Source organism: Dendrobates tinctorius, unplaced genomic scaffold (assembly GCF_039654945.1).
Source record: "Dendrobates tinctorius isolate UK_male_01 unplaced genomic scaffold, ASM3965494v1 ptg000062l, whole genome shotgun sequence".
Lineage (NCBI taxonomy): Eukaryota > Metazoa > Chordata > Amphibia > Anura > Dendrobatidae > Dendrobates > Dendrobates tinctorius.
The window spans coordinates 19,785,993-19,810,592 of record NW_027361730.1 but is presented as its reverse complement, the minus strand read 5'-3'; the positions used below and the strand labels follow the sequence as shown (position 1 = coordinate 19,810,592).

The window sequence follows — 24,600 nt, the reverse complement described above, 5'->3', positions numbered from 1 at the left end:
GACTGAGCCAAGTTGGATGAGAGGTAGAGAAGAGGTACGGGGTTCATGTCTGGGGGCTCATCATGAGAGCGTAAGAAACCACCCCAATGACTTCCTGTCCCATTACAGGACAGGCTGTCGGCCTTCTACCCGGCTTGGTCAGAGATTACCAATAGTGAATGGGTGCATAGCCTGCATCAGGGCTGAAATTGGAGTTTTCTTCTATCCCACTGGACAGGTTCATGGTAACCCCTTCCCGGTCACTCCCCTCGGAAAAGGGAGCCCTGGAGGCTGAGGTCCTATAGCTATGGTGTATAGCAGTCCTGGTTGAGATTCCTGGGCCAGAGAGGGGTAATGGGTTTTATTTCCCCCTCTTTCTGATTCGGAAACCGGATGGCTCCTTCAGGACAATCATTAACCTTAGGGCTCTAAATGGGTTCTTGGAAGTAAGCACCTTCAAAATGGAATCTATTGGATCAGCAATAAAGCTAATCTTTAAAAACTGTTTTATGGCAGTGTTGGCTCTAAAAGATGCATACTATCACGTGCCTATTCATGCAGATGATCAGCGGTTCCTCAGGGTGGTGGTAGTCATAGGGGACTCAGTTAGACCTTTCCAATTTAGGCCTCCCCTTTGATCTTGCCGTGGCCCATCGCATTTTTACAAAGGTAGTTGCCGAGGTCATGGCCCACCTGCTTGAAACTAACGTCCTGATTATTCCCTACCTGGATGATTTTCTTGTTGTGGCCAGGTCAGAGGTTCATTCCTCAGCTCAGGTAAAGAGGATAATGTCCACTCTGGAACACTTGGGGTGGCTACTGAACATTAAAAAATCTCAGCTACAACCCTTAAGAGTGCAGCAGTTTCTGGGGCTCATTCTGGACTTAGAGAGGCAGGAGTGTCGTCTGCCGCCTGATAAATTTGTTCACCTTCGGTTTCAAGTAATGAGAGCATCAATCAATTCTACTATGTCCCTTATGAGGGCTATGTTTTTGTTGGGGTCGATAATCTCTTGCATCCCAGCGGTCTGGTGGGCACAGTTTCATACAAGAACCTTACAATGGGACGTGTTGTTTAATGATAGAGCCCTTAGGCTGAGTTCACACGTACCGGAATTCTCGCCGAAATTACCGCGAGAATTCCGGAATTCCATTCCGCGGGAAAATCGCATTTTAAATTCCCGCGATTTTCCCGCTGAAAAACTAGCATTTTGCAAGCGTAATTAGCTTGCAAAATGCTAGCGTTTTCCAAGCGATCTGTAGCATCGCTTGGAGAACTGATTGACAGGTTGGTCACACTCGTCAAACATAGTGTTTGACGAGTGTGACAAACTTTTTACTACTGAGGCTGCCTATGCGGCATCAGTAGTAAAAGATAAAATGTAAAAAAAATAAAAAATTGGGTTATTCTTACCTTCCGACGTCCCGCGCAGCCGTTCCCAGTAATCCTTTGCGAAAATGCCCGCGATGACGTCCGTTCTCGCGGGATCGCGATGTCTCGCGGTAATTCGCAATGACGTCGCGCGAATGACCGCGAGACTTTGCGATCCCGTGAGAACGGACGTCATTGCGGGCATTTTCGCAAAGGATTACTGGGAACGAGAGCGTGGAGAGAGGCGGGAAGGCTGCGCGGGACGCCGGAAGGTAAGAATAGCAATATTTTTTATTTTAAATTCTATTTTTTACAGGGATATGGTACCCAAAGCCCGGAGGACAGTCTCCTCTCCTCCGGACCGTGGGTACCATCCGCAATTGTTCTGCTTACTTTCCGCATGGTGTGCACAGCCACATGCGGGGAGTAAGCGGAACAATGCATTCCTATGGGTGCGGGATCGCCGCGATTCCGCAAAATTAATGAGCATGCTGCGGTTTTTGCCGCAAAGCGATTCCGCCGCGGTACAAACCGCAGCATTAGCACAGCATTGCAGAATCCCATAGGAATGCATGGGATGCTTATTTTTCGCGACAAAATCGCGCGGTTAAAACCGCTGCGGAAACGCGAAAAAAACGCCACGTGTGAACTCAGCCTTAGGGGGTACCTGCAGGGACTGATGACCTTGTCCTTTTTTTCTATACATTCCCTGAGGTGGTGCTTAAACTGGTATAACCTGTCCAGGGGGATTCCCTGGGAAAATCATATAATTCGCGTGATCACCATAAACGCTAGCCCTACAGGATGGAGGGTACGCGCATATGGGGGAGATCGTAGTCCAGGGACTATGGGGACAACAGTTAGATAGTCCTTCTAACCTAAAGGAGCTGACTGCAGTGGAGCTGGCGGTAAAGAGGCTCCTTATATTCCTACAGGGTCATCATGTCATGATCCTCTCTGACAATCAGGGTGCGATGGCCTATGTCAACCACCAAGGTGGAACTCTGTCCAGACCCCTAATGGAAGTGGCAGAGTGGCTATTCCAATTAGCAGAGGAACATTTTCTGTCTCTGACGCTTCTACACATAAGAGGAAAGGACAACATCAGGGCAGACTTTTTAAGCCGCAACCTACTAAGGCAGGGAGAATGGATGCTGAAAAGTGTCATCTTTGACCAGATTGTGCGAATGTGGAGTCAGCCAGACATAGACCTCTTTGCCACCAAAACAACAGAACAGTGAGGCGGTTCTGTTCTCTCATGCCCAGAGAAAAGCCACTGGTGGTAGATGTCTTCTTGATAAAGTGGGACTTCAACCTGAGTTATTCCTTCGTCACCACTTAGCCCTTTTACCTCTAGTGATGAGGAAGATCAGGGAGGACAGGGCAAGATTTATAGTGATTGCCCCCTTTTGGCCCAGGAGGGCATGTTTCTCGTGGCTAAGGACCATGTCGGTCTCCGATCCGTGGGTACTACTGGAGCTTCCGGATCTCCTCTTCCAGGGGCCAGTCTACTATCCATGAGTGGCGGGGCTTCACCTGACGGTGTGGAGTTAGAGAGGTCGTTACTGAGGGATAAGGAATTTTCCCTCAATTTGATAGCCACTCTCCTAAAAAGTAGGAAGTTGGTCACGGCCAAGATCTGCGCCAGGACCTGGAAGAAATTTCTAGCTACCTCAGAATTTAAAGTCGGGGAGGGGGCCACGATAGGTCAAATTTTGAAGTTCTTTCAAAAAGTTTCAGACCTGGGGGCCTTATTTAGCTGTGATATCGCGGGTAATTACTGGGTGGCCAGATTTATTAAAGCATCAAGTAGACCTAGGCCCGTTCTTAAAGAAAGAATTATGCCGAGGGACTTGAACTATGGTTCTCACAGCTATGACACATTCTCCGTTTGAGCCCATTGACTCAGCTTCTATAAAGGTCGCTCTCCCTTAAGGTAGCTTCTTGGTCTCGTTAACATTGGCTCGGATGGTGAGTGCTATCCAGGCTCTTTATAGACTCCCTCCATATGCTGAGTTTCTGGATGACAGGGTGATATTTAGGCCAGATCCATCTTGCTTGCCCAAAGCAACCTCCAAATTCCATAGGTCACAAGAAATAGTTCTCTCTTCCTTCCTCCCCAATCCAAAAACCAGGAAGAAATAAAGCTTCATACTCTAGATGTTAGGAGGTGCCTGAGTATTTATCGGTCACTAATCCTTGGAAGAAGGATAATTCCTTCCTTGTTTGTCCTTCCAGGGGGCCAGGTAGGGTCATAGGGTGTCAAAAAGTACTTTGGCTAGGTGGATTTGGGGAGGCTATTTCATTAGCGTATACATCGAGTGGCAGGCTGGCACCAGAGGGTCCGAGGGCGCATTCCACTCGAGCCATGGCAACGTCATGGGCGGAGAGGTCGGAGGTCTCAATTGACCAGATACGTAAGGCAGCTACATGGTCTTCTCCTTCCACCTTTTATAAAAATTATAGGTTGGATATGGGTGCCTCCTCAGAGGTCACCTTTGGCAGATCTCACCAGCGACATAGCAGGGGTCGGGGGTCGCTACTTACCTGTCAGACGAGGCGATCCTGGCATCCTCCCGCCCGCCTCCACGCCTCGCTCGTCGGCGCCACAGGAAGCGCAGCAGGAAGTGGCCGACGAGGAATGGTCCAGGTAGTTCTCGCGTGACCAACGATGAGCAGCGGGGGAGCGGTCGGAGGTAAGTATCACATGCAGCGATATCGCTAGCAATATCGCTGCAACGTCACAAAATTGATATTTTTAGTTTCTTACTATTTATGTAGTTAAAGAATATTTTGGGATTATTTTTACTTTCTCTGGCAATGAGTCTCTCTGTCTCAATCTTTGCTGTCTTGATTTGCTTTTTACAGAATTTATTTAATCTTCTGTATTTAGTTAATGCCTCATCACTACCTACTTGCTTTAATTCTCTAAATGCTTTATTTTTATCTCTTATTGCACCCCTTACAGCTCTATTTAGCCATAGTGGTTTCCTCCTATTTCTCGCATGTTTATTCCCATACGGTGTATGTTGTGCACAGGTCCTATTCAGGATACTAATAAACATCTCCCATTTTCTTTGTGTATTTTTATGTCTCAGGATATCGTCCCAGTTAATTGCACCAAGATCATCTCTCATCCGTTGGAAATTTGCTTTCCTGAAGTTTAGTGTCCTTGTAACCCCTCTACTACACATCTTATTAAAGGATACATGAAAACTTATTAATTTGTGGTCACTATTACCCAAGTGACCCCCAACCCTTACATTTGATATGCGGTCTGGCCTGTTGGTTAATATTAGGTCTAGCAGTGCCCCCCCCTCTTGTTGGGTCCTGAACCAGTTGTGAAAGGTAATTGTCTCTCATAGTTGTCAAAAACCTATTACCTTTGCTGGAACTGCAGGTTTCGGTTCCCCAATGTATTTCAAGGTAGTTGATGTCCCCCATAATAATGACTTCTCCTTGAGTCGCTGCTTCATCTATTTGTTTTAAGAGGATATTCTCTTTTGCTTCCATTATTTTTGGAGACTTATAACCAACCCCTATCAGTAATTTATTATTTTTCCCCCCTCCCCTTATCTCCACCCACAGGGACTCTACATTTTCATTAGATTCATATATATTATCATGAAGGATGGGTTTTAAGGATGATTTTACATATAAACACACGCCTCCCCCTCGTTTATTTGTACGGTCATTTCTGAACAGACTATAGCCCTGTAAATTAACCGCCCAGTCATGGCTCTCGTCCAGCCATGTCTCAGATATCCCCACCATGTCATAATTATGTTCCAACAACATTAACTCCAATTCCTCCATTTTGTTGGCGAGGCTTCTGGCATTAGTATACATGCACTTTATGTATCTCTCTGTACCTCTATTCTTTCTTAAATTATTAACTATTCTAACCCCACCCCCCATGCCACCCCCACCCCCAATTTCATTATTTGCGCCCAGGTCTCTATCTGCACTGTCTTCCCCTCCTATAAAAGGAATACCCTCCCCCCCAAAACCCTAGTTTAAACACTCCTCCAACCTTCTAGCCATTTTCTCCCCCAGCACAGCTGCACCCTCCCCATTGAGGTGCAGCCCATCCCTAGCGTAGAACCTGTAGCCAACTGAGAAGTCGGCTCAGTTCTGCAGGAACCCAAACCCCTCCTTCCTACACCAATTACTGAGCCACTTATTAACCGCCCTAATCTCCCGTTGCCTCTCTGGCGTGGCAAGTGGTACAGGAAGTATTTCCGAAAATACCACTTTTGAGGTCCTTGCTTTAAGCTTACAGCCTAATTCCATGAAATCATCTTTAAGGGCCTTCCACCTACCTCTAACTTTGTCATTTGTGCCAATGTGCACTATGACCGCTGGATCCTCACCAGCCCCTCCCAGTAATCTGTCAACCCGATCAGCAATGTGTCGGACTCGAGCGCCAGGTAGGCAGCATACCGTTCGACGATCCCTGTCTTTGTGACAGATTGCCCTATCTGTTCCCCTAATAATTGAGTCTCCCACTACCAGAACCTGTCTGGCCTGCCCTGCTCTCCTATTTCCCCCCTTACTGGAGCAGACACTCCTCCGGCTTTCAGAGGACATGCCTTGCTGCAGCAGTGCTACTCCTGCACTAACACTCCCCTCATCTGCCAACTTAGCAAACTTATTGGGGTGTGCCAGATCAGGACTAGCCTCCCTGGTGCTCTTCCCTCTACCCCGCCTTCTGTCACCCAGCTAGCTGCTTCATTGACCGGGAAAAGGGGTATGTCTGCCCAACGGACGGACCTGGCGTCTCGTGACAGGACTGACGTTGACCTGGTTGATAAGACGGCTGAAGTATTCACACGGTTAATGGGTAACTGGAGGGATTGCTCGGCAGGTCGGGGTGACTCAGACTCTGGGGGTGACTGTGGCTCTGAGAGGGAAAGAGAGTACAGACTAGAGGAGCTAGAGAAAGAAGTCTCTGAGCTCAAAGGTCACATGATAACGTGGCAAGGACTGAATAAGGCCCTCAGAGAAGAGGTGGAAGAACATGTCAAACGAGAAGGAGTCCTGAGACAAACGGCCGAGCACAGGGTCGAGGAGCTCGAGAAAGAAGTCTTGGAGCTCAGAGGTTACCTATCCACCTGGCAAAGTGTGAACAAGACCCTTAGGGAAGAGATGGAGGAACTCAAAGAAACTGTAAGAGATCTTCGGCGGGAGAGGAAACTGGACGAAGACTTACAGCGGTTGGGCCCGAGTGACAACAAGACGGAACTGCCAGTACCAATCGTGGCAAAGGGTCGTGAAGAGGTAAAATCTTGTGAAGTTTGTGAGCTAAGGACTGACGAAGACAGTCACCCGGTCGGGTCAACTGTAGTGAGGGAAATGTCAGTGGTAAAGCCAGAGTCTTCTGTCCAGGAAGAGAGAAAAACCACGACCTTCACATCTGTAGTCGAGGTACCCAAAGACATGCAAGAAGCCTGTGTGGAGGAAGGTGTGCATGAGGCTTTCAAAGAGGCGGTCAAGGCGTGTAAGGTGCACTGGGCACCTGAGACTCGGCAGTTGGTGATAATATCAGCCAGGAAAGATACAGCAAGCCGGGTAGCTGTCATGATCTGACAGTTTTAAATTGCACTGGGTGAACTTTTTTTACTTTGGAAAGTTCCAAGGTGTTTTGACTGTCCCCGGTGGTGGTTAGCAGTATTGCACTTTAGGTTTTTGTGCACTTAATTGGGGATCAGGTGTGACACCCTGTGGAGGTGTGCTAGGGGTGTGCAATCACTGCCTGTGATATTTTGAGATTGTGTTCATTTTGAGTTGGAGAGCCTGGATGAAGGATGGAGCTGGTGAGGAGTCCTGCGCAGCTTAGCCAGGGGGGAAGAGTGTCAGCTATGGTGTCTGGACGAAGGGCTGGCATAGCGTGGTGGAGTCGCAGTAATGGTGTCAGCAGGAAGTGTCTGCATGGGCTGGTGGAGTGGCGACTATGGAGAGTGGCACTCACCATGTGGGACTTGGCCGCTGAGCTGGACTCAAGCATGCTCGACTTCGTGGCAGAAGCTGAACACTTCCTTGGGACTCTGGTACTAAGCAGCTGCAACTGGTTGTGGACTCTGCTCCAAGGCTGCACTAAGGTGAAGGATCCTGTAATGGTGATGGATCCAGGTGGAGGAGAAGATGCACTCAGGTGGAGGGCTCTGTTGCTGGGAGCGCACGCAACAGAGCAAAGCTAAGTGGTGTTTCCCCTGTATTGTCTCTTTCCTCATGTGTGTCATTAGTGCAGTGGTGGGATTAGTCTCCGCACCGACCCATTCCCTAGTGAGGGTTTAGGGTCAGGGTGAGCAAGGGCGTTAAGGTACGCGTGCGGCGACAGGTTCGGAGCCTGTATAGGGAATGTCAGGAGTGCAGGGACACTGGCTCAGGGGAGCTTAGGAGGTCTCCATGTCCCCCATTCCCTATCGCAGGGCCCACCATTGTTCAAGTTTCCCAGGTTCCCCCTTTATTATTTAAATTCGCCGTACTGGAGGCGGGGTTTCCAGATTTTATGTATATAACGTGTAATACCCAAATTCGCCAGGTGGAGGCGGCTTATCCACCTGCACGTTTTATTATTTAAATGCGCCCCACTGGAGGCGGTGTATCCAGGGTCACGTGTGTCATATGGGTTCGCCTTGCGGAAACATCTGCGTCCTGACACACGTGACCATGACAGTAGCTGTCCTGAAAGAGATGCATTTACAATGTCTCCACGCCAAACAGCTGGTGAGGTGGAGTAATATGAAGGCTGCTCGGCGCCTAGAGTTAGCGAAGGAGGCTATGGATCGACTAGGTTTGCGGAAAGATGTGGTTCCGGTACCCAAAGCTCTGATTGGGAGAATCATTGGAAGATCCGGGAAGGTAATGCAAGACCTTGTGAATATCTCCGGTGTGGTGCGGGTGAGGTTCCCTCCTCAGGATGAAGACCAGGTATCCAGTGAAGTGGGTAGGATTCCCATCATGGTGGTTGGCTCCGTGAAGAGCCTGAGAGACTTTCGGATGCTCGTGGAGTATCAAGTGGGGTACCTGCAAGATATTGAGCAGTTGAGGCGGGACCGTTGGCGAATTAATAAAGAGGTACGGAATACCAGGTGGCGGCCGCCTTCAACCCAAGATGTAAGGACCCAAACGGTTCCTCCAAGAAGCGACCTGGCAGATGGCCGAAGAATGTCAGCAAGTGGTAGTTCGACTGGCAGGATGACGTTGAGAGACCGTAGTTCCTGTGAGATGCTGAATGAGTCAGACTCAGGCCAGACAGTAGGCTGAACTAAGACGTGTGACCGTAATGACCAGGGGAGCTGGTCGAGGAACAGAACAAACAGAGAAAGGTCAGGTGACGAAGCGCACTGTAGGAGGGTGGTGACTAAACAGTGTCTTATGACGCAGACAGACTGTGACTGGAGGGCCAAGGATCAAGGCCAATGTTCTGACCGCTGGGGGCGGGAGAGGCCTAACGTAGGAATGAGGCCGTATGACAGATGGAGATGGTTCTCTCGACCTGGGGGGCAAGGTGTAGTGAGTGCCGGGTCTCGAGATCCTGGGGTTATGCGGTGTGTTCAACCCCACAGGTTTGAACAGAGGGGGGAGGTATGTGGTGTAGTGACCACTGTGTCCGCTAGGGGGTGCTGTGTGGATGTCCGAGAAGAGAGGATGAATGGCAGAGTCATGAATGACCATTATGTATCTTAAGGTGGTTGGCCTTGAGATGGAGACTGATGTCTGTGTTGATCAGCAGTGATACTGCTGACGTGTTGTGTCAATGTGTCAGGGAGAAGTCTCCAGGTAACTGGGGAGACGGGCGGGCCCCAGTTACCTACAAAACCACCCAGGGAGTGTGTTTAAGAACGCTATTCCAAAGTGTGTATGAATGGTTCAAGGACCTGTGATCAGGTCATAGCCATGTGACCCGGTAGGCGTGGCTACGGACCATATAATGCAGGGACCTGGTTGGTCCGTTGTGAAAGGTCCCACTGGGAGATGTCTCCTGGCTAACAGCATGTGGAGTGGCTGTGTGTAATGGCTGGACGTGCCTGATGATTCCCTGGAGGGAATGGATGTCTGCAGCATGGAGAAACAGCCATGATGAAACCCGGACATGGGTGAGATAACTATGAGGCTGAAGAGCCTGTGTATGCCAACCTGTGTGACCACAGGGAGGACAGAGAGAAGCTCTGTCAAGGACGCTATGCTGATATGAACTTTATGTTGCTTGCTTTGGTTTATGCTGCATAAATAAACCGTATGGACTATAATGGTTTTATGGAAAACGTGCTGGATCTGGTTTTGTGGCGGCTAAGCGAGAATCCCCTATGTGAATGACAGCGCTACCTCACACTATTTATGGCAAGTGACAGGTCACCTTTAACAGCATCACTTAAGGTCAAGCAGCAGGTCTGGAAATGTACTTATCCCACGGCTGTTTCCTCTGTGTTGACTTCTTTCATGGATGCATTACACAGGACTGATCCATAATCTTTACTACTGTGGAGAAATGGAGGCTTCTGCATGGATATAACAAAGGTTTGGTAGACTTCTATACATGTATATTAGTAAACTGTATATTTTCCTACTCCTATACATAAACTGAAAATAAAGCCAGAATATCCCTTAATTTTTTATTGGATACCTATTTCTTTCAGCTGTTAATGCATTCAGAGAATATTTCAAGACTGTCATTATTCTCGAAAAAATTTTATTTATTCATTTTATTTCCAGGTCTTCACAATTCAGATTCCTGAAGACCAAGATTTACCCTCCATCATGGGCAGGTATGGTAACATGCTATAAATATACGAGATGGGAATACCTCTTTATGCCACTCTTTCTATTTATATTCTGAATGTTTTTGAGTGAATAACACATCTCGCATTGTTCCCAGCTCAGAATCTGTTATTTCCATTTATGGAGACAGAGCAGAGTATAGTAGGAAATAAACCAAGACTGGGAGTACTTACAAACTCCATACAGATGATGCATTGGACAAATAATGTGCAACTATATTAATCCCTTCACGCCATGGACATTTTCCATTTTTTTTTTTTTCGTTTTCATTTTTTCCTACCCTCCATCCAAGAGCCATAACTTTATTTATTTGTCCACATAGCAGTAGGAGGGCTTGCTTTTTGTGGGACGAGTTGTACTTTTGCATGACGCAATTCATTTTACCATATAGTGTATTTGAAAATGGGGGAAAAATCAAAGTGCAGTGAAATTGCAAAAAAAAAAAAGTAAAATTCCACTAATATTTTATTGGTTTTGTATTTACAATGTTCACTAAATGCTAAAACTGACCTGGCAATGATTTCTCTAGGTCAGTACAAATATGTAGATACCAAACATGTACAGGTTTTTTTTTATGTGGTGAAAAGAATCTTTCAAATTTTATATGAAAAAATATTTCTGCTTTTGTAGCGATTTTCAGAGACCTGTAGCGATTTCATTTTTCGGGATATGGGGCTGTGTGAGGGTTTATTTTTTGTGCCCTGTGCTGATGTTTTTACTGATGCCATTTGGGGTAGATACAATGTATTTGATTGCCTGTTATTGCACTTTATCGCAATGTTGGAACCATCAAAAAATTTAATTTTTTATATTTTCATATATTGGACATTTTTTTTCAATTGTGTTATTTTAAAAGAGGCAAACGGAAGGGTTTGATTTGAAGTTTTTTTTTTTTTTTGTTACTGTATCTAATAGTCCCCTTAGGGGATTTGAAGCTGCAGTCGTCCAATGGCTTGTTCTATACATAGCAGTGCATCAGCCCTGTTATGTATAGCAGAAATCACGATCTCCTAGGATCGTAAAGACAGGCACAGGGGTCATCCGCAGACCCCCAGCTGTCATGACAACCCATCGGCGCCCCACGGAGCATCCCTCCACTCGCAGCTGTTAAAGGCACATAATTTCTGATTATATCAGCCCTTATGTGTCAGGAAAGATGCGGGCTCAGAGTGTGAGCCTGCATCAAAGTCAGTGACACAACATGTGACATAAATATACGTCATGTTGTGAAGGGGTTAACATCAGAGTTTCCATTGTTGGGAATGACAGCAATTACACATTTCCAACAAATCCCGATGAATAATATTGACTTATGGGTCCATTAGCTTAACTCTAATAGTAACAGCATGATGCAGATGTGAACAGAACCTAAACCTATTTTAATAATTCTTTACAGGCATGTGTGTGACGCCTCGAAGGCATGGCTGGAAGGAAAGCATGCAACTAATCAGTTGGTTGGAAAAGTGGAGCTTTTGTTTAGACCTTTTTTACTCTGGTTAGATCGCAACTTGGAGCGCTTGTATACTGAAGGAGCTCGCCTGGTAATGTTATTTCCTTGCAGTGTAATATAAAATGCACATTTATCCAGTTTTGTATCTTAACGGTAATTCTGTAATTTTTCATTGCTTTAGTTAAAAAGAGACATTGACGTAGAGAAGGCTGGATTAAAGTTTGTGCCTTATCAGCAGTTGCAAGCAGCAGTCACAGCTAAATCAAGCGAGAAGGACAATGTTAAAGATGAGGCACAAAATGAGACTGACCTCCAAGAAGATTTAGAGGAAGATGACTCGGATAGCTGGATAAGCTGTGATGATGACGATGATGATGATGACCTAGAGTCTGGCGCTGTAGATGGCACCAGTGATGGGCTGAGAAGTGTGGAAGGAGGAGCTGCAGACGGTCCACGAAAGGGGACAGAAATACGGTTCTTGGGATTAAAATTGGGAGCTGCTGTGGGCACTTTGACTGCACAGGTCATTGTAGTGTCCTTGGAGTGCAGCAGGTGAGAATTGGGAGTCACAAAGTGTCATTTCAGCAACTTCCACAGTTTCACTAGGAAAACTCAAAAATTGTCCGGCAGTGATAACACTGCGCAACAAATATCAGGGAAGATTTTGTCCCCTGAGAAAATTTTATTGTATCTTATAGATTTTGATATGCTGAACACAGTATGTGCTCCAAAAGTCTGTATCACTTAAGGTTTTTAGCCCCTTCATGACAGAGGGTTTTTTGAGTTTTCGTTTTTCGCTCCCCTTCTTTCCAGAGCCATAACTCTTTTATTTTTCCTCCAATATGGCCATGTGAGGGCTTATTTTTTGCGGAACGAGTTTTACTTTCTAACGACACCATTGGTTTTACCATGTCGTGTACTCGAAAACGGGAAAAAAATTCCAAGTATGATGAAATTGCAAAAAAAGTGCAATCCCACACTCGTTTTTTGTTTGGCTTTTTTGCTAGGTTCACTAAATGCTAAAACTGACCTGCCATTATGATTCTCCAGGTCATTACGAGTTCATAAACACCAAATATGTCAAGGTTCTCTTATCTAAGTGGTGAAAAAAAATTCCAAAGTTTGCAAAAAAAAAAAATGCGCAACTTTCCGGTACCCGTAGCATCGCCACTCTTCTGACCGGCAACCAGGTTTTTGTGGAGTGGCCAGTGCTTTCTGAAATAGTGCATTTCTCGTGTACGACTGTCCCACTCACAAATAAAACAACAATACTTGGTATATCCAAGCCGCAGTCCAAGAAGAAGTGCAATAACTTTTAGATCGCCACATATGTTCCAGTTATGATTTCTATAATTAATGTGGGTCAATAGTAACTCCATATTCTCATATGTTTGTTTCTTTTGTACGGCATGTCCAATAGGTATAGAAGGATAGATATTTCCGTTGTGTAGAAACAGCCTTCTGACTTCAAACTGACGAGTCAATGAACAGTCGCCATTCGTTCGGGTCATGTTCACATCCAAGAGCACCAAACAACCCCAAGACATCGTTGCAGAAGGTTAAACTGTCGACATGGTAGAAAAATTGATTAAGGTCTTCTTGACGTCTTCAAAAAACAGAAACTCTTGTTCCTGGTAATAAGAGATTCCGTTCTTGTAGCCTTGATCCCAATATTTCTGCCTGCCTCTTTGACAATTTCAAATCTCTGACCAAGTCACTCAAATCAGCTTGACTTAACAGATGTGGATTAGATGTAGAAGGCTCAAAGTCTGGGTCTGCAGCAGTTTCATTTTCCACTGACATTCTTAGTTCATCTTTGTCGTCCTCTATTGTTCTTACTCTGGGCGGCTTTTCAAAACGATGACTTTCATCGTGTGGCACTGGTCTTATGGCTGAAGGAAGATTAGGATATTCTATTGATTTCTTGTTCTTTGCTGAATATCCTGTTACATTTGTAAGGTAGAAGTAGCAATATGTTACATGATCTCTCTGCTCTCTCCCTATAATTGGGACAGCGAACGGCATTGAAGGTCGTGATCCTTTCAGCCATGCTCTAAGTATGTCAGTATGGTCTTTTGATTCCTCCCCTGCCCAGGAGATGTGGTATGCTCCATACATGGTCAGCCGAATGATTCACTGCGCCTGCCCGGAATTCGCATAAGTGCTTGCATATGTGTAGATCAGCGATTTGTTATTTCAGTGGAAAATTCAGAATATACTGTTTCAGAAAAAGTTCATATGAGTTTTTAGAATTATAACAAAATATTCTAATGTTTCGTATCACTTCTCAAAAACCTTACGTGATAGGAAAAAGCTGAAGTCATTTCTGAAATCAGCATGAAAAAATCTTATCAGGAACACTCAAAATTGTCCGAGGGACAAAACCTTGGTAACAGTGTAATGTACCATGCTGATACAATGGAAATCTCTGTAAATTAACCGCTTCCTGCCATCCGACGTACTATCCCGTCCATGGGACCTGGGCCCCTATGCCCATGGACGGGATAGTACGTCTCAGCGATCAGCGGCGCCCACGTGGTGAGCGCCGCTGATCGCGGCCGGGTGTCAGCTGATTATCACAGCTGACACCCGGCACAATGTGTCAGGGGTGGTCACGGACCAATAAAGCGATGCAAAAATAATTATTTTTCCTTCACCCATGACAGCACCACCTGAGAGAGGGATCCGCCCCGCCAGGACAGGAACCTACTGAGACATAAGGGGCGGCACCTCTCCCCCGCTTCAGTTGGGTTCCTGTCCTGGAAGGAATCCCACTGTGGCGGTGCCTGTCATGGGCGAAGAAAAAGATAAGACCCAGGCCCGTCCCGGCGCGGGAAGAACAGGTAGCTTACCTGTAGCGCCGGCCGTCGGGTCCTGGAAGCGCAGTCCCCAGGGTCCCTGGGGCTCCGGGTTCGTGCGGGCGTGGATGGGATTCCGGTGGCTCCGGGAAGCCCCCACCGCGCCGCCCTCCCCTCGCGCACGCCGCATCTCGATCCCCGTGGTAGGGGAGAGACGCTGGCGTCTTCCGGCCGCTGACGTCAGCGGCGCTTGGAATGCTGGGTGCGCCGGCTGACGTCAGCAGAAGGCGACGGTGTAATGGCGCTGGGTGCGACGCCGGCCGGCTTCTGAAGCGCTGAGCCGGCGGTCGCAGGGGGGAGGGGAGGAAGACGCTCACCAGGCGGAGGCATGCAATTTAAAAGGAGGAAGACAGCTGTAGATCGGCGGTGCAAAATGGAGTCCGAGCAGGAACGTTCAGCGTCCCTGCCTCCCTCACAGCCCTCTGGCAGGAAGCATGGAAGCCATTCAAGCAGCAGTCGCCCCAGCCGCAGGTCGGGGCACTCCTCAAGGTCCAAAGAGCGCGGGTCAGGTGCTCCGATGCAGCCTCCAAGTCCGGTACCCTTGATTACGGGTGGTGAGTGATCTTCGTGAATGTTAACAGTATATTAATAGGGGTTTTCTATTGTATGCTTCACCCTGTAGGAAAGGCCCAGAAAAGCGGGAAGCAAGAAGAAGAATAGGGATTGTGCTATATGTAAATCTCCCCTAGCAAGAGACTGGCAAAAAGATCTCTGTGCTTCGTGCATTCAGCGGACTATGGCGGAGGAAGCGCCTAGTTTCGCAGCCAATCTAATATCTGCCCTCAGGTCAGAAATGGAAGGCTCAATTAAGTCCTTATTGAAAAAAGGGAAAAAAAGCAGGAAGGATTTCCCTAGTTCCCCCTCAGATTCCGCGTCAGTATCATCTCAGGCGGAAAAATCATCCTCCTCAGACTCCTCAGATAGTGACACAGGGGGTAAGCCATGTTTCCCTGTAGAAGATACAGATGCCCTCCTAAAGGCCATTAGAACCACAATGGGCCTACAGGAAGAAAGGGCGGCTAAAACCCTAGAGGACGTCATGTTTGGGGGGCTTCAGGAGAGGAAAAAACGAACCTTTCCAGTAAACGCGAAAATCCAGGCGCTTATTGAGAAGGAGTGGAAAAAGCCTGAAAAATCGGGGGCCCTTCCATCCGCCTCTAAGAGACGATACCCCTTTGAATACAAGGATACGGAGGTATGGGACAAAGTCCCAAAAATAGATGCAGCGGTGTCCAGATCTTCCAAAAGGTCGGCCCTGCCCTTGGAAGATGCAGGGGTTCTTAGAGACCCGCTGGACAAAAAAGCGGACTCATATTTGAGGCACGCATGGGAAGCGACAGCAGGAGGTCTAAAGCCGGCGATAGCGGGCACCTGCACGGCACGCTCCCTCATGATCTGGCTGCAGCAGTTAGAAGAGAAGCTGGCGTCAAGGGTCCCAAGAGAGAAGATCTTATCAGACATGTATCTCTTGCACGGGGCAGCGGCTTTTTTGGCAGATACCTCGGCGGACTCTATGCGATTGACAGCCAGAGCAGCGTCACTATCAAATGCTGCTAGACGCGCGTTATGGCTTAAGGGCTGTCCGGGTGACCTTCAGTCCAAGGCCAAATTGTGCTCTCTCCCCTGTGATGGTCGATTCCTGTTCGGCAAGAACTTGGACGATATTCTGGAGAAAGCAGGCGATAAGAAAAAAGGCTTCCCCAGATTCCCTATGGATCAGAGGAGACAGCCCTTTCGGAGGGGGAGATTCAATAGAGGGCGTCCTCCCGCTGACAGGAGAAGATGGGAGGATAAAAGAAAGAATCAGGGTTTATGTTTGGTGGAGGCACCTCCACCTCAAAAAAGTCACCACAATGACGCCGATATTCCAGTAGGAGGGAGATTGGCACTCTTTTTCCAGGCCTGGGAAAAGATCTCCTCCAATACCTGGATTCTGAGCATCCTAAAAGAAGGCCTGAAAATCCCCTTTATTCGTCAGCCAAAACCCGTGGTCGTCATCACACCTATCAGGAAGATGACCGAAGAACAACTGGCCTTAGAAACAGAAATCCTGAGCCTGATAGACAATAATAATAATAATAATAATTTTTATTTATATAGCGCCAACATATTCCGCAGCACTTTACAATTAAGCGGGGACATGTACAGACAATAAATTCAATACAAGTTAAGACAATTCAAACAATGACATTAGGAGTGAGGTCCCTGCTCGCAAGCTTACAATCTACAAGGAAATGGGGGGACACAGTAGGTGAGAAATGCTTGACAAGCGGGTACTGTCCGAGGTGCCACGCTTACAGGAAGGAAAGGGGTTTTATTCACCCCTTTTTCTAATAAAAAAACCGGATCAGTCGTTCAGGACAATCATAAATCTCAGACGCCTCAATCTTTGGATAAGGAACCCGACCTTCAAGATGGAATCAGTGACTACGGCAGTGAAGCTGCTACATCAAGATTGCTTCATGGCCGTAGTCGATTTAAAGGATGCGTATTATCACATCCCTATCCATCCAGATTACCAGAAATACCTGAGGGTAGCGCTTTATATTCAGGGCACACTAAGGCACTTTCAGTTCAGGGCTCTTCCGTTTGGCATATCCATAGCCCCGAGGGTCTTCACCAAGGTCATAGCGGAAGTGACAGCCTTTCTCCGGATTCACGATACGGTCATACCATACCTGGACGATTTTCTTATAGTGGGCAGTTCAGAGGACCACTGTACAGCACAGTTGACTCAGGTGATCAACACCTTGCAAGAGTTAGGGTGGATAGTCAATTTCAAAAAATCAAAATTACAACCCCTAAAGAAACAGACCTTCCTAGGATTTATACTGGACTCAGAAAGGCAAGAGTGTCTGCTCCCAGAGTCCAAGATAGAGAAGGTACAAAATCTGGCCTTGGCGGGCCGAAACCAACCATGTATGACATTAAGAAAAGCAATGTCCCTACTAGGTACCCTAACATCCTGTATTCCGGCGGTCAGGTGGGCTCAGTTTCACACCCGGCAACTCCAGGGGGAGATACTAAGAGCACAAAGATCGCTAAGAGGGCGTTTGGAAGGGAAGCTGGAGCTTTCCTCAAAAACCAGAGACTCTCTCAACTGGTGGTTGAAAGGGACAAATCTGACCTTAGGAATACCATGGGACAGACAGGCGACAGATATAATTTTAACAGATGCAAGCTCCTCGGGGTGGGGGGCACACCTAAGGGGCCTCATAGGTCAGGGTTCCTGGACACCTCAAGAAAGGAAGGCATCCTCCAACCTGAGAGAACTGTGGGCAGTGGGCAAGGCCCTAAGCCACTTCATTCCGCTACTCCAGGGTCGAGACGTACGCATCATGTCAGACAACAAGGTAGCAGTGGCATACATCAACCACCAAGGTGGGACAAAATCACACTCCTTAATGGAAGCAGCAACAGACATTCTGAGCAGTGCAGAGGAACACCTACACTCCGTGACAGCCCTACACATAAAAGGGGCAGAAAACATAGAGGCAGATTTCCTGAGTCGCAATACCCTGAGGCAAGGAGAATGGGCGCTAAACCGGTCCATTTTTCAAAAGATAATTCAGCTTTGGGGGGAACCGGTGATAGACCTCTTTGCAAACAAGCACAGCAGGCAAACAGAAAGGTTCTGCTCTCTAAACCCGAGGGAAAATCCATGGGCAGTGGACTCGTTGCACATCCAGTGGAACTTCAGACTGGCTTACGCGTTCCCCCCAGTAGCTCTGATCCCAACTGTGGTAAGAAAAATCAGAAACGATCAAGCCAGGGTGATTCTAATAGCTCCATTCTGGCCAAAAAGGCCCTGGTTTGCTCTGCTACGGAAGATGTCCCTCTCCGATCCATGGGTTCTGCCAGAAATCCCGGACCTACTAGCTCAGGGTCCAATATTGCACGCTCAGGTCAAAGGATTCCATCTGACGGCGTGGAATTTGAAAGGTCGCTTTTAATGGATAGGGGGTTCTCCCCTGGGCTGGTGGCCACTCTGCTAAAAAGCAGGAAACCGGTGACTACTAACATCTACGGCAGAACATGGGATAAGTTCCTACAGTTCTTGGGTAAGCCGTTGGGAAAAGAACCCCCGATTAGGGACATCCTAGAGTTCTTACAATCTGGGTTGCAGATGGGGTTAGCAGTAAACACACTTAAGGTTCAGGTGTCGGCACTAGGGGCGCTCTACAATTGCAAACTGGCATCAGATAGGTGGATAGCCAGATTTATTAAATCCTGCCATAGAGCTAAGCCTATTCCAATACCCAGAATAGCCCCCTGGGATTTAAACCTGGTGTTAGAAGCCCTTACAAAAGATCCGTATGAGCCATTACATCAGCTACCCCTAAAGTTCTTGACCCTAAAAACAATCCTGTTAGTAGCCCTCACATCAGCCCGCAGGATAAGCGACTTACAGGCTCTCTCAGTAAATCCTCCTTACACGCAAGTCTTTCAGGATAGGGTAGTTTTAAGAACAGACCCCAGTTATCTGCCCAAGGTAGTATCAGATTTCCATCGGGGTCAGGAAATTGTCCTTCCATCCTTTTGCGAAAATCCAAAAAATCTGGGGGAGGAAAAATTCCATAGTCTGGATGTTAAAAGGGCTCTCGTAGAATATATAGAATCATAGAATCGTAGAGTTGGAAGGGACCTCCTGGGCCATCTGGTCCAACCCCCTGCTCAAAGCAGGATTCGCTAAATCATCCCAGTTAGATGTCTGTCCAGCCTCTGTTTGAAGACTTCCATTGAAGGAGAACTCACCACTTCTCGTGGCAGCCTGTTCCACTCATTGATCACTCTAACTGTCAAAAAGTTTTTTCTAATATCTAATCTGTGTCTCCTCCCATTCAGCTTCATCCCATTGCTTCTAGTCTTTCCTTGTGCAAATGAGAATAAAGTTGATCCTTCTACAATGTGACAGCCCTTTAGATATTTGTAGACAGCTATTAAGTCTCCTCTCAGTCTTCTCTTTTGCAAACTAAACATTCCCAAATCCTGCAACCTTTCCTCATAAGACAGGGTTTGCAGACCGGTCACCATTCTGGTCGCTCTTTTCTGAACTTGCTCCAGTTTGTTGATGTCTTTTTTAAAATGTGGTGCCCAAAATTGGACACAATATTCCAGATGAGGTCTGACCAAAGAGGAGTAGAGGGAAATAATTACTTCACGTGATCTAGACTGTATGCTTCTGTTAATACATCCTAGAATTGCATTTGCCTTTTTTGCTGCTGCATCACACTGTTGACTCATATTTAGTCTGTGATCTATTAGTATACCCAAGTCTTTTTCACATGTGCTGTCACTTAGCCCTATTCCTCCCATTCTATATATGCTTTTTTCATTTTTATTGCCCAGATGTAGTACTTTGCATTTCTCCCTGTTAAAAACCATTCTGTTAGTTGCTGCCCACTTCTCCAGTTTATTTAAATCTTTTTGAATCCTCTCTCTCTCTTCTCTAGTATTAGCTATCCCTCCTAGCTTTGTGTCATCAGCAAATTTAATCAGTTTACCCTCAATTCCTTCATCTAAATCGTTGATAAAGATGTTGAACAATACAGGGCCCAGGACAGAGCCCTGTGGTACCCCACTTGAGACATTCTTCCAACTGGATGTGCAGCCATTTACGACCACTCTTTGGGTCCGATCACTAAGCCAGTTATGAATCCACCTAACAGTTGCCTTGTCCATTCCATACTTAGTCATTTTTTCAATAAGGATTGTATGAGAGACTTTGTCAAATGCTTTGCTGAAGTCAAGATATACTATATCTACAGCATTTCCTTGATCCACCCAATCAGTAATACCATCATAGAAGGAAATTAAATTAGTCTGACATGACTTATTAGTTACAAACCCATGCTGACTCTGTTTAATCACTTCATTCTTATCCAGGTATTGACATACATGTTGTTTAATAATTTGTTCAAAGATCTTTCCTGGTATAGAAGTCAGACTCACCGGCCTATAGTTGCCTGGGTCCACCTTCTTCCCCTTTTTGAAGATAGGAACAACATTTGCTCTTCTCCAGTCTTCTGGCACTTCTCCTGTTCTCCAAGAATTTTCAAAGATTATGGAGAGGGGTTCAAAAATTTCTTCTGCTATCTCCTTCAGTACTCTGGGGTGTAATTCATCTGGACCTGGAGACTTGAATACATTTAGGTTAGCTAAGTGTTTCCTCACTATCTTTCTGTTTATAGATATCCTGGATTCTTCTATTCCCTTAATAGGACAGTGAATAACAGTTGATGTTACATTTCCTTTCTGAGAGAAAACAGATGCAAAATAGGAATTTAAAAGTTCAGCCTTCTCAACATCCTGTCTTACCATTTCATCATTTTCATCCTGTAAAAATCCTATAGCATCTTTGACTTTTCTTTTACTTTTGACATATCCCCAAAATCCTTTATTATTGCTTTTGACATCTCTTGCAAGCCTCAATTCATTTTCAGCTTTAGATAATCTGATTTGTGCCTTGCAGGTTCTGCAGACAGCATTATATTCTTCTTTAGATATGCCTCCTTCTTTCCATTTTATAAACATTTTTTGCTTCCTTTTTAGCATGTGCTTAAGTTCTGTGTTCATCCATCCTGGTTTCCTTAAATGCTTCCTATTCTTCCCTCTTTTCGGAATTGTTAACAACTGTGCTTTGAGAATTTCATTTTTCAAGATTTCCCATCCTTCCTGGACATTTTTGTCTTTAAGGATATCCAGCCATTGGATCCCTCCAATTCTCTTTCTGAATCCCTTAAAATCTGCCTTTCTGAAATCTAACCTTGACGTCTGAGTCTTCACAGGTCTTCCGCCTCTAGTTATCCAAAATTCTAAAATAGCATGGTCGCTACCTCCTAGGGTCCCAGCCACTTTTACCTCCTCAACCATTTCCTCCCTGTTTATAAGGATTAGATCCAAGGTAGCAGTTCCCCTTGTTTTCTCCTTTACCTTTTGGAAGATAAAGTTGTCAGCAAGAGAGGATAAGAATTTCCTTGACCTGTTAGTTTTGCCTGAGAGAGATTCCCAACAAATGTCTGGATAGTTGAAATCTCCCATGACAACTATGTCATATTTTTTGGAGAACTTGGCCATTTGATGCATAAAGAGTTCATCCATATCTTCAGCTTGCACAGGCGGCCTGTAGTAAATGCCTACAATGGTGTCCTTTCCATTGTTCTGTCCCTGTATTCTTACCCAAACAGTTTCCACAGAACTCCCAGTCTCTGAAGCTTCAATCTCTGTGCAGATATACGCATTTCTAACATACAATGCGACACCCCCTCCTCGTTTATCAAGTCTGTTTCTTGCAAATAAGTTGTATCCTTCTAGTCTTGTATTCCAATCATGTGTATTGTCCCACCAAGTTTCAGTGATTCCAATGACATCATATTTCTTTTCCTGTGTTAGTAGTTCCAATTCTTCTTGTTTGTTGCCCATGCTTTGTGCATTAGTATAGAAACATTTTAGTTTGTGATTGGTTTCTCTTTCTCCAATATTTTTTTTAATTAGATTCTTTCGTCTTTGTTCTTCCTTTCCACTTCTAATAGCAGAGTTCTCAGTAGCATTTGTCAGGTGTATGGCTTTTTCTGGTCTTTTGCTTCCCTTCCCATGTTGTTCTAGTTTAAAGCTCTCCTTACAAGTGTAGCAAGGCGACTTCCAAATACCTGCTTTCCAGTCTTCGTAAGGTGCACCCCATCTCTAGCAAGTAGTCCATCGTATAAGTAGTTCACTCCGTGATCCAGAAATCCAAATCGTTGCTGACGGCACCATCGACGTAGCCAGTTGTTCACCTGCAGAATCTTATTCCACCTCCTTGTTCCATGGCCATCCACTGGGAGGATGGAAGAGAAGACCACCTGCGCTCCCAGTTCTTTCACTTTCTTGCCTAAGTCTTCAAAGTCTCTGCAGATGGTTTCCAGGTCGTTTCTTGCGGTGTCATTTGTCCCCACATGTAGTAGCAGGAATGGGTAGTCATCTGTAGGTCTGAAGAGTCCTGATATCCTGTCAGACACATCTTTAATTTTTGCACCTGGAAGACAGCACATTTCTCTTGAAGTTATATCCGGTCTGCAGATAGCGGCCTCTGTTCCTCTCAACAGGGAATCCCCCATGACCACCACTCTCCGTTTCTTCTTCACAACATTTTTCTTTCTCCATCCAGGAGGACTCTGAAGGCGTACAAGGTTGCTGGTTGCTAGCCAGTGGAGGAGGTCACAGTCCCTATTCGTAGCTTTTCAGGGTGCCAGGAAAGGCTATGGGGTTTCAAAAGGGACTATTGCTAGACGGATTAGGGAAGCCATTAGTGTAGCCTATTCAGCTAGTGGTATCCCGATTCCTGACGGCATCAAGGCTCATTCCACCAGAGCCGTGGCGACCTCCTGGGCTGAAAAGGCAGAGGTATCAATCGAACAGATTTGTAAGGCCGCTACCTGGGCCTCACCTTCAACCTTCTTTAAGCACTATAGATTAAATCTATCCTCCTCTGCTGACTTAACCTTTGGTAGAAGGGTGCTGCAAGCGGTGGTCCCTCCCTAAGGTGTTTCGAAGTCTCCAAAAATCTCTCAGGTGGTGCTGTCATGGGTGAAGGGAAAACCACCATGGTTACTTACCGGTAGCCGTTTTTTCCGGAACCCATGACAGCACCCGTACATTCCCCCCCTTTTTCACTGTATGGGTGTGCACAATTAGTAGGGTGTTTTGAGTGTTGTGGTGTTGGATTAAACATGTAACTAACCGGGAAGTCCTCTCAATGCTCTGTAACCCAACTGAAGCGGGGGAGAGGTGCCGCCCCTTATGTCTCAGTAGGTTCCTGTCCTGTTGGGGCGGATCCCTCTCTCAGGTGGTGCTGTCATGGGTTCCGGAAAAACCGGCTACCGGTAAGTAACCATGGTGGTTTTTTATATAAAATAGTTTTCATTGCATAAAACCGACAAAACATAAAAAAACGACCTAAATGAGGTATCGCTGTAACCGTACTGACCCGAAAAATAAAACCGCTTTATCAATTTTACCGCACGCGGAAAGGTGTAAACGCACTCCCCCAAAAGAAATTCATGAAACGCTGGTTTTTGTTCATTCTGCGTCCCAAAAATCGGAATAAAAAGCGATCAAAAAATGTCACGTGCCCGAAAATGGTACCGATAAAAACGTCAACTCGTCCTGCAAAAAATAAGACCTCACATGACTCGGTGGGTCAAAATACGGAAAAATTATAGCTCTCAATATGTGGTGATGCAAAAACTATTTTTACAATAAAAATCGTCTTTTAGCGTGCGACAGCTGCCAAACATAAAAACCGCCATAAATAGTAAATCAAACCCCCCCGTTATCACCCCCTTAGTTAGGGAAAAATAATAAAATAAAAAAAAATGTATTTATTTCCATTTTTCCATTAGGGCTAGGGCTAGGGTTAGGGTTAGGGCTAGGGTTAGGGCTTGGGTTAGGGTTAGGGCTGAGATTAGGGTTAGGGGTGTGTTGGGGTTCGGGTTGGAGTTAGAATTGGGGGTTTCCACTGTTTGGGCACATCAGGGGCTCTCCAAATGCAACATTGCGTCTGATCTCAATTCCAGCCAATTCTGAGTTGAAAAAGTCATATGGTGCTCCTTCCTTTCCAAGCTCTGCCATGCGCCCAAACAGTGTTTTACCCCCACATGTAGGGTATCAGCCTACTCAGGACAAATTGCAAAACAATTTCTGGGGTCCAATTTCTCCTGTTACCCTTAGGAAAATAAAAAATTGGGGGCAAAAATATCATTTTTGTGGAAAAAAATGATTTTTTTATTTTCACGTCCGAGCGTTATAAACTTCTGTGAAGCACTTGGGGGTTCAAAGTGCTCACCACACATCTAGATAAGTTCCGTGGGGGGGTCTAGTGTCCAAAATGGGGTCACTTGTGGGGAGTTTCAATAGTTTAGGTACATCAGGGGCTCTCCAAACGCACATGACACCCGCAGACCATTCCATCAAAGTCTGCATTCCAAAACGTCACTGCTTCCCTTCCGAGCCCCGACGTGTGTCCATACAGTAGTTTTCTCCCACATATGGGGTGTCAGCGTACTCATGACAAATTGGACAAAAACTTTTGGGGTCCAATTTCTCCTGTTACCCTTGGGAAAATAAAAAAATTGGGGACTAATTGATCATGTTTGTGGAAAAAATACGATTTTTTTATT

At 46.1% G+C, this 24,600-nt stretch overlaps 1 protein-coding gene across 5 annotated transcripts in view; it reads left to right on the top strand.

The window, feature by feature from the left end:
• LOC141092973 (uncharacterized) overlaps window positions 1–24,600 on the top strand; it is a 137,320-nt gene that overhangs the window by 33,386 nt on the left and 79,334 nt on the right. For all 5 annotated transcript variants that reach the window (XM_073579355.1, XM_073579353.1, XM_073579354.1 and 2 more), the window contains exons 4-6: window positions 10,070–10,122; window positions 11,532–11,676; window positions 11,767–12,137. In XM_073579355.1, the coding sequence (XP_073435456.1) occupies window positions 10,070–10,122; window positions 11,532–11,676; window positions 11,767–12,137 (569 nt within the window). The remainder of the gene's footprint in view (window positions 1–10,069; window positions 10,123–11,531; window positions 11,677–11,766; window positions 12,138–24,600) is intronic.